The 15689-nt window shown below is 36.0% G+C and overlaps 1 protein-coding gene across 1 annotated transcript in view; it reads right to left on the bottom strand.

The window, feature by feature from the left end:
- Positions 1-1249: 1249 nt before the first annotated feature.
- Positions 1250-15689, bottom strand: part of OSTN (osteocrin) — a 47101-nt gene continuing 32661 nt past the window's right edge. Inside the window, exons 4-5 of the mRNA XM_056121823.1 lie at positions 5991-6087; positions 1250-3605 (exon numbers count right to left, since the gene is read on the bottom strand). Coding sequence (XP_055977798.1) covers positions 6003-6087 — 85 coding nt within the window. The 3' untranslated portion in view covers positions 1250-3605; positions 5991-6002. The remainder of the gene's footprint in view (positions 3606-5990; positions 6088-15689) is intronic.

Here is a 15689-nt window from a genome sequence, read left to right as displayed (position 1 = left end):
CAATTTGTTTTCTATTTCTAGTTACGAATAACATATGATGTCGTGTGGCTGCAGCAGTGGCCACTTGATTTTGAAATTCGGAAATTTTAACAACTAAATCTGGAGGGATATCTGCCCAAACCTGCTGAGTTCCAAGATTTGTTCCTGAGTCTCTTGGATCATGGCTGTTAAGCAGCTTGCTCAGGAGCCAGAAAGGCCATTCGTGGGTGGTGACTTGGGGTCTTGTTGGGTTGGGGAGGAAAGGGCCGACTCCATGCCCATCCTGTGAGGCCCTGCGTGTCTCATCACTGAGGGCCCAAGCTTGACTGTCCAATGGCCTCTAGCAAATGGTGGCCACATAGCCGCCAAGGGGGAGCAGGTGGAAGGACAGCACTGTTTCCTCCCTGGGGTGGCCTGGCGACAGTAACCTACTGCGGGGTCCGGTCGCATTTCTGCCAAAAGCCGCTGGGTTTTGAGATTTGTTTCTGAGTCTTTGGGACCATGGCCGTTTAGCAGTACAATTAGGAACCAGAGAGGCTATGCCTCCAAATTATATAGCTGAGCCGGAAGTGATTTGTGGGTGTGTCTCTGTGTCTCCCACATACCTAACTTTCAGCAATTTACTTTTCTTGGTAAAACTTTGCACCAAGTTTTTGGGATCTTGCCAAAGGCAGAGAAGCAATTTTGGAGTTTCTGGAAGTCAGAAGGCACCATCAGGCTGCTGATGCACTTGCCTCACAGGTAAAGATTGACCTGCTGATGGCACCATACCCTCTAGAAAAATGTTTCTTTAGATGTTTTTTGTTTGTTTGTTTCTTTTACAACATCAGAAGTAATTTGAGACCCTCATCAGTAAAATTAGACCCAGTGTTGTTAAAAACAACAAAACTAAACAAAACATAGTCTTATTGGCTTTTCCTTCATCCATGCCTCTAGTCCCAATACATGCATCAAACTGCTCTGATTTTCATCTGATTTACATCTGAATAAGCTAATTTCATTAACTCAAACCTTGCCCTTGAAGTTGTTTTTTTTTTTCTGTCACCTATGGTGACAGAAATATAGTCAATGAAGCCTTATAAATAAACTAGGATAATGAAGGGGATCAGGTAAGTCTATTTACATTCCTTTATTTTACAATAATAAGAATATGGCTTATTCATCTAGAATTAATTTTATTACCTTTAAAGAAAACATATTTTATAGAATGAACAATTTTGCTTAAAATAGAAAAGTTAAGAAGATACATAAAATTGAGTAATAGGCTTACAGTGTTCTCTGGCTCTTGAAGAAGTTCTCCCACACATAATTGTTTGTAAACACACGTATAACATTATCATAAAGGAAGACAAAATCTATTATTTTCATCATCTCATATTTATTAACTTTGAAACAGTTGATCAATATTTAAGCATTTTAAATCTTAGGAAAAGGGATGAAGGTCACTAAAAAACCAACAAACAACTTGATACTTGATTCTTGAAGACTATACTATCTATTGATAATTTTGATAAATTTAATTTGCTAAAACTGTGTAGATTAAAGGCATTTATTGCTAGACAATTATAGTAGAATTAAGATTTAAGATGTATCCAATATGACCCCTTATGAAATACCACTTAGTTGCAAACAGAACTCAGAAATTCATATTATTATTTGGCATATGAAGCTTCACGTAGGAGCAAAAGAAATAGACAATTTAATTTTGATTTTGAAACTAATTTAAAAGTAACATCAACTTGATAACTCCTCAATAAAATATAGTTGAATGAAATAATGTACAATGAATTGAGCAAATAAATGAGATGATTCATCATATTCTTAACAGTCATTATGTCTTAATTTATAGCTATGTAAAAAGAACGTCCTACTTTAAGCTAGTATATTGATAACTTATTTTATATTCTATATAAGTTGTGGTGAAATTGAAATATGAAATGAAGTAATTATTAGTGGATAAATATTTTCTTCATGGAAACCTTACATAATATTATCTTATGGAACAAATGAATTACTCAATATATTATTTCTTAATTGAAATAAATGTCATACCATAATTTTGAATTTAAAACAATAAAAATTTTATGAAAATTTGCTTTTATAAATATTTGTCATGATAAATTTTATGCTAAATTATGTTAAAATATTTTTAACCAAAACTTAAAGCAGTGACTACTAGTGGAATTAGAAACTAAGATTAAGTACAACTCATTCATTTACTCTTATTATAATAAGAATATTCCATCTCATAACACTTCTCTTTCTTTATGCTAAAATAAACCTCTTCTCTGCTGGCCAAATTTTCCACCTCCTACACAGCAAATCTACTTGGCAGAGAGTACTTGAGTTTAGAAGTTACAGGAGTGTTTTTCCAGAGGCCTTATAAATTTCTGTTAACTCATGCTAAATTTTAAGTCCAGGAATAACTTATCTTTTGTTTTGAAGACAAATTCAATATACACAGTAGACCTGCGTGCCTAAAGTTCAGAAATGTCTTTCAACAGCTATTGTTGAAAAACACTCTTTTAAGTTCTAAACTCAAGTACCTCTGTTTGAAACATGAACAAAACAGATCTTATACTTTGATGAGTAAATTAAAAATAATTTAAATAATTTCAAATAAACCACTTTCTAAATGCACTATTGTCTAATGTCTTATTAAACACAGTATGTAAACATTACACTATTTTTTTTTTGCGAATCATTAACAGGAAAAGGTTGAGCCTGTTTTAAAAATTGTTTTTGTTTGACACCAGACTGTGCTAGTGGTTAACTACTTTACCTTGATTGCCAGTTACTTTCATCTTTTAATTGTGTGTATAGTTATTATTCTCACAATCAGCCACTGTTCAAAATTATCCACCAGTTGTAATTTAACAGAGTGGAAAGTTAGGGCCCACAAAATTCCCAGCCTTGACAAATGAATAATAATTTTCATTTACTGGTTCTAATTCTTTATGTTCTGACTTGCAGGTGTTTTTCGCAGTTCTTTCAGAAAGTAAAATTTATGAGTCTGGTAACTGTATTTTCCTTAGATCAGAAAGCTCCCCCAACCCCATTTTTAATCTCATTCTGTATTTGAGGCTGTTCTTTTTTAGTTGAGTCAGACTGAAATTTGAATATGCCCAGAGAAGTCGAATTTCATAATCATTGCCTAAGAAGTCACAGACAATGGACATGAGAGAAGTAAAAATGTTCAGGAGAATATATAAAGCATCATTTTCCCTTATATCCTCAATAATGAACAAATAGTATCAGAATAATGGATCATATAACATTTTACAGAGACATATTCATCTTCAGATATTATTCTTCAATTACATAAGCATAAACGGTAAATTTATATTGGAGGAACTTTATTGTACAGTATTTTTGATTATTTTTCAGAAAGAAATAGGGGGAATTAACCACTTCCTGAGTAACTAAAGTATGTATTTTAATAGCCCATGGATTAAAATGATCTATATAATTTAATTAAGTCATAACAATACTGTGATATAATGGCTTGAAGGTCAAGCTTTGGGAGAAATTTGCAGAAAGTCAGTTCCTTAGAAGTTTATTCATTAGAAGTGTGTGACTTCACTGAAGTATCTTCCATATTGCTATGACATCTCACTCAAGGAAGTCTGTAAAATAAAAGTTGAAATTTTTCAGATTAATGAGATATCTGTATATACATGGGGAAATCCGTAAAATTTGGTTAAAACAGTTCAAAGCTGAATTATATGATTAATCATTATAGCTTTTATATATGTGGCATATTTTTGTAAATATAATAGTGAAAAATGATAATTTCTGATCAAAATCTCTCAAACAGATAATTTTAAACATAGACACTTGTGCTCAGTCATGGTTCCTTTGGGAGTGACACCTTTTATACTCTATTTCTTTTTCAGCATTTAATTTTGGTTTAAAAGACATTGCCATGAAAAAAATAAAGAACAGCTTATTACTACTTTATTGTTAGTAGTTACAATAACATGTTGATAGTTTCTTTTTTGCTTGCTTGAAATGTTCAACTTTATATTAATTTTTAAGCATATTTCTTTTAATTGAAAGTTATTTCATATTTATTTGAACAATGATGTAATGGTATATCACTATCTAAAATAAAAATTATCAGTATAATTTAGTAACACTTGCCTTAAATTATTAAAGGAAAGTTCTTTTTTTTTTTTTTGCTTTTTGGGTCACACCCAGCGATGCTCAGGGGTTATTCCTGGCTCTGCAATCAGGAATTACTCCTGGTGGTGCTTGGGGGACTATATGGGATGCCGGGGATTAATTGAACCCAGGTTGGCCACATGCAAGGCAAACGCCCTACCCTCTGTGCTATTACTCTGGCCCCTAAAGGAAAGTTCTTATTGCATGTGGCAGCAAGGAGTAGGACAAATAATGATCATATTCCTATCAAATTTCATCCGATAGGCATCCTGATTTCAATGAAAAAGACCTAGAACTGTCTTGATTCGTCTAGAGAAGTTATGAAATCTTAAACAAACACAAATATGATTATTTAGACCCGAGGCCTAAAAGAGTATTCTTAGCTTTGATACAATATACTAAATATTTGAGTTGATATAAGCTGCTAATTACTAATTGTTTTAGAATATTTGAAAGGAAGAAAAATGGCTTAAAATAAGAGAGTTAGTTCTAATAAGATGCTTCTGGGATTTCTGCATAATTTTTGTGAGGATTACTTTGAGAGAAACATAAAACAGTTTTCTCTTTTGTAGCCTAAAATTGTCAAAGCAGGTCTAGGTTGTCTTATCTGTTCAGAAAGAAGAATACTCCTAAAAATGTTTATTTTGAGAAAATAGATAGTCTGAGTTTTATATTCACAAACTTTTAGTCTTTAAAAAAAATAAATAAATAAAAATAAAAGATGTGACTGAATATACTTTATTAAATAAATACAAGGATTCAAAGCTTTCTTATTTGAATTCTACTTGCATCACACTAGCTAAGTTGCATTGTGAGAAGCTTACTTAAAATACTTGCATCATCATCTTAATAATAAGTGTTCACAATGAACAGGCACTATTCTGAGTACTTAATATTTATCGATTCATTTAGTCTTCAGGAAAACGCTACATGATAAAAATGAATATGATTCTGATTGTAGGGGAGAGGGTTTCAGAACATAAGGAAAGGTCCATTCTAATAGATGATCTTGTATTTGGCCCACATATACTAGCCTCTCCTGCAATCACTCTTATCCCTTAACTGTATTGCTTTTCAAAATGTTGAAGATAGTAATGGTACCTACTTTATGGGAAAAGATGATTAAATAAATCAATGTATGTATACTTGTAAGTATTGAACTGAGCAGAGAGTAAAATTTTAGAATTGTAATATGAACTACAATCTATTGCATGTATTATTTATTTGATATGTCCTTGACTTCTAAAAACCATTTAATTTTAATATACTATCACTATTCAATTGTCCAAATGTATACATATGATGTAGAGAAATAATCTCTCTAGATACAAATAAATTAATATATGGGGGATGGGATTAGAGTTTGGATTAGGTGGTTTAACTCTATAAATAATATATTTTGCTACACCATTAATTTTCCTATGCTTCATGTTATAGTTTTAGGAATGTAGTAGCAACAAACAGTATATATATATATATATTGCTAAAATGTGTCTTTTTAACAATAGAGGATTGCTCCACATTTATGTATATTTCTGAATGTAATTTATTATGTCAGTTCAAACTTTAATTATGCCTTTATGTTAATATTCAAAATTACATACAAGTCTGTAAGAACAGACAAATCATTTTTTTGGTTTTAGCATGATAGGACATATATGTGCTACTTTAATGCAATTTTAATTTTTATCAATATGCTACTTGAATATAGAAATATTCCAAAACGTTGATTTATAAACTAGCCAATAAAAGTGGAATTGATAAGTCAAGAAAAATCAATTAATTCTTAGTGGTAAAATGTTAATAAAAAGCCTGCTTATATTCTGACTTACTCAAATTGTACTCACTAATGAAATCAATTAGCCTCTGGAATTTGAAAGCCGGTTTCCACCAATCCGATCCATGGGAATACCAAATCGCCTTTTTGGATGATTTACTACTTTCCTGAAACAAACCAAGATGAAAATTTTAAACCTAAAGTCCAAGTTATTAACATTTCTTTTTTCCTTTTATTTCAGGCAATTTAAGGCTTTCTTCAAAATTTGGGATAAACATGAAAGTTACAATTTCTTAGCATCCACTTTGTATCTGACACTACTTCTAATCTTGTCATTGTCTGTCCAAGTAAATATTACCTACACTTTACATCAGAGGAAAAGAAGGAAATTAACTTGTTTAATAACAAATATCTCCAGTGAGAAGACAGGTATTATAAGCATAGCAATCTGCTGAAAGTGTTAATTTCTGGTAATTCCTTTGTCCTCTACAGATTTTGGTGTACTCCTTTATTATTGAGGAAGACTGTACTAGGTCACAGGATTTTCCCAGTGTCTGTCTCAGAGCTGGGAAGGGAACTGCATATTGACGCCAAAACTGAAAGGAAATCATGACCATATCTTCACTCAGATTTTACTTATAGAATTTTTTTACAGTGTGGTATATATACATGTCTATATATGCACATGTATATATATATATATATTCCTATGTATATGTATGCATTTCTGTGTGTCAAATATTATTTGGGAGAAAAAAGTTTCACCCATAAAATGGAGTTTAAATAATATTATAGGAGAACTTTCAACTTGTATGTTTATTCTCTGGAAAGGAAGTCACATTTTATTTTGATATAGGTCAATTTGTTTTGTTTTGCTCTTGTTCCCTTTTCAATGGACTTGAGTCTCCAGTTAGGAGCCTCCAATTAGGTCTAGAAATGACTTGTCATATTAATATATGTGTTTATTTGCGGGCATTTCTATTTTATTCTACTAGTCCCTATGAGTATTTTTTTGGTTGTTCAAATAACTTAATTTCAAATAAGTGAGTTTGGTTGGGGGAGGCATAGGAGTTGGTATGTAATGGTGTTCAGGGACTCTTCCTGGCTCTTTGCTCAGGGGTCATTATTGGAGATATTTTGGGAAGCTTATGTAGTGCCAGTGATTGAAAATGAGTTGACTATATGCTACGCAAGTGCCTTATACTGCATCTGCAACAAACTCTAAAATCATTATTGTTATCTACAGCATGTTGAAGTTAAGAAGGGAAATGCCTCTATTTTCTTTACTCTAAGATTGATTCACTCTCGGTCTCTGTTTCTGTGTGTGTGTGTTTGTGTGTGTGTGTGTGGCTGTGTTGTGTGTGTTTCCAAACAAATAGCAAAATTTTTTGTTCAATTTTCTTGAAAAACACTTCAGGTATTTTGTTAGGAATTTCAGTGAATCTGTAGATTGTTTAGATAAGGTAATCATTTTAATAAAAATCATTTTACTTTTTTCATTCCAAGAACACGGGGTGATTTTTTTTTATTTCTTTGAATTTTCTGTTTGCGTACAAATGTCAAGGATACTTTCAAATTATTCATCAGACAAAGGATTTAGAATCTGAAATATATAAATAATGCATACAATCTCACAATGAAAAAAGTGAGCAATCCAGTCAAAAATGGGCAAAAACCTCAACACATTTCTTCAAAGAAAACTTACAGATGGCCAACACACATGATAAAAATATTCAACACAACTCATTAAGGATATGCAAATAAAAACCATAAACCTTACACCAATGAGAATGGTCTAAATGAACAAAATTGAATACAAATGTCAGCATGAACGTGAGAAAATGGAACCTGCTATAGTGCTTGTAGAAATAGAAATTGAGACAGCTTTAAAAGAAATAGTATGGAATTTTCTTAAAAAGTTTAATAAAGGAAACAGTTTTTGTATAGCAGTGTCTTTTCTTGCATTTATCCAAAGCCTATAAAAAGATAGAAAAGGTTAGTCATGATATTTACATACAAGTGGTACTACATGGATAGTATCATGCTAAGCGAAATGAGTCAGAAAGAAAGGGACAGACATAGAAAGATTGCATTCATCTGGGGAACATAAACTAACAAAATAGGAGACTAACATCCAAGAATAGCCGAGATAGGTACCAGGAGGTTTACTCCATGAATTGGAGGACAGCCGGAAACACTAGGGGAAAAGGCAGCTCAGATAGAGAAGGGAGCACCAAATAAAGGGTGTTGGGAGGATCCTCCCAGGATGAGAGATGCATGCTGAAAGTAGACTACAGACCGAATATGATTGCCAGGAGAGAGAGAACAAAAGGGAATGCCCTGCCACAGAGGTAGGTTGGGATGGGGGGTATGGGGGGTTGGAAGGATACTGGGATCAGTGGTGGTGGAGAATGGGCACTGGTGGAGGGATGGGTACCTGATCATTGTATAGTTGAATCTCAAGCACAAAAATTTATAAGTCTACAACTGTACCTCATGGTGTTTCACTAATAAAAATTTTTAAAAAATGTATTTGCAGATCAGAGAGACTTGGGAAAGATACTTGCCTTATAGTCAGCTGACCCAGATTCTATGTGTGGCACCACTACTGGTCCCTCAAGCATCACCCAAGAATGATTACTGAATGCAGAGCCAGAAGCAAGTCCTGTGCACCATTGAGTGTGTCCCAAAATCAAATCAAATCAAATCAAAACAAAATATACTTTTGTACCTATGTTTGTAATAGAAATATCCATAATTGTCAAAATATGGAATTAATTTAAATACCCAATGTCAGATACCTGGATTAAGAAGCTATGATATATAAACTCCATGAAATAGCCCTCTCCCATTAACAAAGAGGAAATTGTGCCTCTGAACATAAAGCCAAGAGGAGCTCCTGGCACCAGGTTTGGGTTTTGGTCCCCAAACAGAACAAAATGAAAAAGATAATAGGAGTTGAATGAATGAGCTGAATGAGATGAATGAATGAATGAATGAATGAGAAGGTGAGCACAGCAATATGAGAAGAATTTAACCTACCATTGCTGATCTGCAAGTTAAAAATGAGGTCACGGGTCAGGGAGAGTGATGATGTAAAAATTGATCACTTGATCACCTGACATCCCGTTACTCATTAATTTGCTCAAGCGGGCGCCAGTAACATCTGCATTCGTCCCTGTCGCGTGCTAATGTAGTCCAATGGCGTCTGCTCTTTCGAGGAACATGAAGAGCCTCAAACCGATTGTTTAGGGTCTTGACGAAGAAGTCTGACCATCTCATAGGTGGACGGCCACACGATCTTCTGACATCCCATGGAATCCAGTCGGTAACGGCTCTAGTCCAGTGGCCGTCTCCAAATTGCATTACTTGTTTGGCCCATCTGATTTTGGATGCCTTGGCAAACGAGGCAGCGTCCTGATTCTCGATCGTTGACGGAGGTCAGAACTCCAGATTCCTTCTCTCACTTGAGTGAAGCGTGATACTCCAAGCACAGATCTTTTGATCCCTCTTTGGGAGACCTGAATAGTGTTCTCATCCTGTTTTTGTAGGGCCCAGGTCTCTGAGGTGTATATTAGTGCAGGGAGAGCAGTGGACTCAAAAAGATGTGCCTGGAATCGGGATTTCTTCATCCTCTTAGCTATTTCTTCAACACTCTTGAAGGCATTCCACGCCTCTCTTTTCCTACTGCGCAACCGAGGTGCCAGGGAGTTCGTCATATTGACTTCTCGACCTGGGTACACATAACTGCTGCACTCGGAGATATTCGTTCCATTGTCCATGAATGGAATGTCAGGAATGAGTCTGTTTCTCATGAACATTGTCTTGGTCAGATTTAGCTGCCGTCTGACCTTTCCACACTCACGGTCGAAGCCGGCCAGCATTTGTGCTGCTTGGCTAATGTTTGGTGTTATTAGAATGATGTCATCAGCAAAGTGGAGGTGGTATAGTTGCCAAATGACTACCTTCACTCCCATTCCTTCCCATTGCAGTCATAGCATGATATTCTCAAGGGTGGCACTGAAGAGTTTCGGTGAAATGGTGTCACCCTGCTGAACCTCACTCTTGACATGGATGATCACTTCCTCGTAGAATGTTAAGATCCTGGTGGTGAATCCGTAATACAGCTCACAGAGGATCCTGATGTACTGAGTTTGAATGCCCTATCTGGCTAGGGCTTCAATGACTGCTTTAGTCTCAACATAATCAATGACCTAAAAGTTACCCAAAGAAAACATGGCCTTCAGTCCTACAACAAAGCAGATCTGAATTTCTGTAACAACCTGAATGATCAGGAAGAGATTTCCCTCACAAGCATTCTAGAGTCTTAAAAAAAAAAGGAAAGATCATGTTAACATCTTTTCCTGGCAGACCAGGAAAAACTAAAGAGCGGAATAGCATAAAGCAGAAAATTTGGGTAGAGGGAATGCACTAGCTATGTTGAGGCCTTCTCGCTCTGTGCTTAGTGATAGCTCCTGGTGAGGCTTGGGGGACCATATGTAGTACCAAGAATTAAATCTAGGTAGGCAGCAACCAAAGAAGTGCCCTAGCAATGCCCTACCCACTGTACTATCTTTCCAGCCCACAGAGGAGACATTTTAGAAGTGCTCTAGTGACTAGAGATCAATCATATGACAAAATGTTAAATAGTGGCTGATGACACACACACACACATACACACACACACACACACACATACATATATATATATATATGTCTAGCCTGCAGAATTATATGATAATTTTGGCCTAATTTTGTAGTGAATATGTACTAATTTTGTACTAATATCAGAAGTATATAGAAGTTTGTTGTAACAGGAATTAAAAAAAAGACAGTATATTTGTCCGTACAATTTAGAGTAATGTCTAGATTCAATGTGGTTAATATCTTTAAAATAGTAAATTGGTGGATTTTTAATTCTTTGCACCAAAGTTTCTTCACTGCTGCCACTTCAGGAAAAGGATATGACAGAAACAATCTCAGAATCTATACAATGCTCAGAGGAAGTCCCAGACCATTAGTAAGAGGAAGTGAGAAACCAACCCCTCCAGGTCTTTAAATAGACAGATGAAAAGTGCAAGAAAATGGCAACGTGGCCTAATATTATACATGTATACTGAGCTCGCAATGTCTCTGTGAATCAATGGTTTCTGGAAAAAAATCTTTTCATGCTTTAAGAAGGTATATGATGACTTTATATGTCATTGTAAATGTAAATAGATGCATAAATGTAAACAAAGATATATGATGATTTTATATCACTTGATCACTTGACATCCCGTTACTCATGGAGTTGCTCGAGTGGGCACCAGTAACATCTCCATTCGTTCCTGTCATGTGCTAGTGTGGTCCAACGGCGTCTGCTTGTTCGAGGAACACGAAAAGCCTCAAACCGATTTTTCAGGGTCTTGACGAAGAAGTCTGGCCATCTCATAGGTGGGTGGCCATGCGATCTTTTGACATCCCCTGGAATCCACTCAGTAACGGCTCTGGTCCAGCAGTTGTCTCTAAATCTCATTACGAGAACAGCCCATCTGATTGTTAATGCCTTGGCAAATAAGACAGTGTCCCTGATTCTTTACCGTCATTCTTTCTCTCATTTGAGTGAAGCGTGATACTCCAAGAATAGCTCTTTCGATTCCTCTTTGGGAGACCCGAATAGCGTTCTTATCTTGTTTGCGTAGGGCCCAGGTCTCTAAGGCGTATGTTAATGCAGGAAGAACAGTAGAATCGAAGAGATGTGCTTGGAGCTGGAGGTTCTTCACCCTCTTAGCTATTTCTTCGAGGCTCTTGAAGGCGTTCCATGCTGCTCTCTTCTTCCTGCGCAACTCAGGTGCCAGGTCATTCGTCATGTTGACTTCTCGACCTAGGTACACATAACTGCTGCATTCAGAGATGTTTGTTCCCTTGAGAGCGAATGGAACATCAGGAACGAGACTGTTTCTCATAAACATTGTTTTTGTGAGATTCAGACGGTAAATACAATGGGTCTCATGGTTTTATATGTTCTGTATAAATGTAAACATCAGTCCATACAACTGATGTGTTTTTTTTTCACAAAATTAGAAAATAAAACAAATAAAATAGCACATCGTTGTTTTTCTTGGTTACCGTTGAATTTTCTTAAGCAAGTGAGTGGCAGCTATAGTACGATTTAGCTCAATGTATTATCTACTTTTTTTCCTTCTCTTTTTCCCTGAACTTTTGACCAGAGTTTACTCAAAAACTATTAAAACCAAGAAGATGGAGGACTTGGGATTGACTTAATTCTTCTGTTTACTGATAAGGTGTGTTTTTGTGTGTTGCAGATCAAAACAAAAGTTTCTTTTCTTGATGATAAAAAAGATTGAGAAATAGGAGAAGTAGTAAAAAGGGTCAGGCATAGGCCTTGCATGCAGTCAGCCCCTGTTGGATCCCTGACTCCATCACAGGTGTGACTCTGAAAGCCCCTGAGCATTGCTGAGTGGCCCAAACAACCCCCAGGCACCAGCAGTTCTGGATCCTTGACCTTCACTTTGAAATATAACCTGATTAGCAAAGAACTGCTGGGACCGAAGGGTTCCCAAATCCCTTGAACACCACTTGGGAGACAGTCCCCTTCTTCAAAAATTAGGATGATTCCAACTCTACTTATTTTCCAGAGAATCGAGTAGAAGCTTTCAACATACTTATTTTTAAGTAACTTTGGTTCTTTTTATGCATAACCATACATATTTGTTCTAGGAATGGGTGATAAAAAGCGAATAAGCCATGCATTTGTGTTGTTATAGCTCATATTTTGCTTGAAAAGAAATGCAGTTGTGAGATTGTGTACAGAAAAGCACTTTACATATTTCACTTTTTCTAGTATTCTGTCCAATCACTCTAGTCCGCTGGTTTCCAAATGATCTGTAGCTTTTTTTTCCTAAGAGTAAAGGCCTTTTCAAAGAGACTTAAATATAAAATGTTAAGCGAAATATTGTTTCAGGGGAAAAAAAACACCCCTGAAAGAGCTGCCAGAGATTCACAAAGGACTTTGGAGTAGTTTGAAAATGACTAGTTAAATGGATAGAGACCTTGGTCATCAAAGACTTTTATTCTAACTCTAGACCCATAGTTAATTGATATATTTTCTTAAATATGATATTACTTGTAACTGCTCATATGTATCTTGAAATCAAGTAAGAGAAAGATACAAGGGTTGGAGAGATAGTAACAGTGGGTGGGGCATTTGCCTTGTATGCAGCCAACCAGGGCCTAATCCCCAACACTTCATATGGTTCCTCGTTCCCTGTTTTGGGGATCAGGGAATGATCTGTGAGCACAGACCCAGGAAAAAATCCTAAGCACATCCTGGTGTGGCCCAAGAAACAATCTCCTAAAGAAGTGTACAAAACTTGAAAAAAATCAACTCACTATTTAAAATTTTACAACTAATATAAACATTACATTCATCATTTAATAATTCAAATAAATTTTTAAAATATGGTGCAGAAGTGAAATATTTCTATATCTTTATCTATCTATCTATCTATCTATCTATCTCTATATATCTATATCTCTATCTACTTAGAACTGAAATGGAAAAATTATTTGGACACTGTATGAAAGATTTGTTTGTATGAACTGCTATGTACACTACAACACACAGGTATAACAGGAATAACTGTAAAGTGTAAATATTAGTATTAAAAATTTGTCTTAGGACCAGAATGAAAAACTGTACTTCATGACTAATAGTCCCTCTGGTGACAAAACAATGGTATGACATGGCTTATATTTTATACCAATTCAAAACACTCCACCTTTTCAACACATATATTCTGATAGTTTATGGACACAGAGTATTAATTAAGTACAAGAACAATGAAGTATTTATATTTCACATTGAAACATAGACTTTCTATGCCAAATAGGGTTTTTTTTTAAATTTCTTTTTAATTTTGGATCCACATCTGGCTGTGCTGGGGCTCCTTGTTCTAGACTCAGATATAACTCACAGTGGGATTGGGAATGATATGGGGTCGTATGGTGCTGGGGATTTAACTGGCATTGGTTATGTGCAACACAAGTGCCTTACCCCCCTGTATTATCTCTTTGGTCCCCAAATAGGTTTATATAGGTACACCTCTCTTGGCTCCCTTCTATTATTTATAATACCTCTTCCACCACAAACAGATACTCTAATAGATGTCCTTTCAGACATTTAACATTTGTTAAAATCATATGGCTATACTTTTTCAATTTCTTAATTCTGTTAATTGGTTTTCTCAAGCAGATCAATCTGAGACTGTGATTCCTTGATAAACCAGTTACAAGAACAATGATAGGCCCAAATGAAGACCCCCCCCAAGACTAGATGACAGTTTATTTATTTTTATAATTAATCTTTTAAATGATAGTTTAGGTAACATGGTCATAGTAGCATGAAAGTTTATGCTTTTTCATGTACAAAGCTACTCCACCTTCACTACCACCAAATGCTCAAGACCCTCCACCATTGCCCCTTTTAATTTCCCTTCTCTCCTCCCAGTTTCATAATCTGTATTTTGTAGTCTGAGGCTAGGACTTTGTCATTTTTTAGTAAAGTCTATTCCCTTAGTTTGTCTCTATACCACAGCTGAGTGAAATAATCTGGTATTTTTTTCAAATCTAGTTTAACAGCAGTATCAATCTCTCCCTTTAATGGAATTTGAAATCAATCTGGTCTGCATTAGTGAAGTAATCTACAGAAGATCCTTCTGCCCCCTCCCCTAGACCCCTTTCCTCTGATGCGAGGAAACTACCTGAAGTGGTCCTTCTTTTCTTTTGTTACTGATCTTACCCCACCCTCTTTATTTTTTTAATTTAATTTTATTTTTATAAAGTTGTTGTTCACAATAATTCATTACATCTAATATTTGAACACCAATCCCACCACCATTCCACCTTCCCACCTCCATATTTTGAAGGTTTCCATCCCAAATCCTAAACCATGTCCCCCAAAGCAGAATTGAAACAATTAATTTTGAATTGCTTGTAATGAATAAAAAAATAGGCCCTCCCGTTGATCGTCGATTTGCTCGAGCGGGCCCAGTAAAGTCTCCACTGGAGACTTTGTTGTTACTGTGTCTGGCATATCGAATACTCTCGGTAGCTTGCCGGGCTCTCCGAGAGGGGTGGAGGAATCGAAATCGGGTCGGCCATGTTGGCCGCTTGTAAGGCAAACGCCCTACCCGCTGTGCTATCGCTTCTGGAGCTATAGCACAGTGGTAGGGCATTTGCTTTGCACGCAGCCAACATGGCCGACCCGAGTTCGATTCCTCCGCCCCTCTCGGAGTGCCCGGCAAGCTACCAAGAGTAACTCGGCCGCACGGCAGAGCCTGGCAAGCTCCCCGTGACGTATTCGATATGCCAAACACAATAACAACAAAGTCTCCAATGGAGACATTACTGCTTATAATGAATAATCTACTAAAAATAGTCCAATAAACTTTCCTTAGAGGAAAGTGTGTGAAGATTGTTGCATTTTATCTGGAACCATTAAGCACTTGTATAGAGATTACTAACATGTTTATTAAACCCCATCAAATGTTGTGTGCTACTCTTGGTACATCAGTTCCCCACCATCTTTTAAACCTTCCATTTTGCCATCATGTGTGAGTGTGTGTGTGTGTGTGTGTGTGTGTGTGTTGTGTATGTGTGTGTTGGGGCACGGGGTCAGTGAGAAAAAGGGATCAATCCCAGGATCTCCTGAGAAGCATTCTTTACTCACTGAGCTATGGCCCCTGCCTCAGTTTGTCTAGTTCTC

The sequence above is a fragment of the Sorex fumeus genome, unplaced genomic scaffold (assembly GCF_029834395.1).
Source record: "Sorex fumeus unplaced genomic scaffold, SorFum_2.1 ptg000044l, whole genome shotgun sequence".
NCBI lineage: Eukaryota > Metazoa > Chordata > Mammalia > Eulipotyphla > Soricidae > Sorex > Sorex fumeus.
Note: the sequence above shows the minus strand (reverse complement) of the source record. Positions and strands in the feature narration are given on the sequence as shown.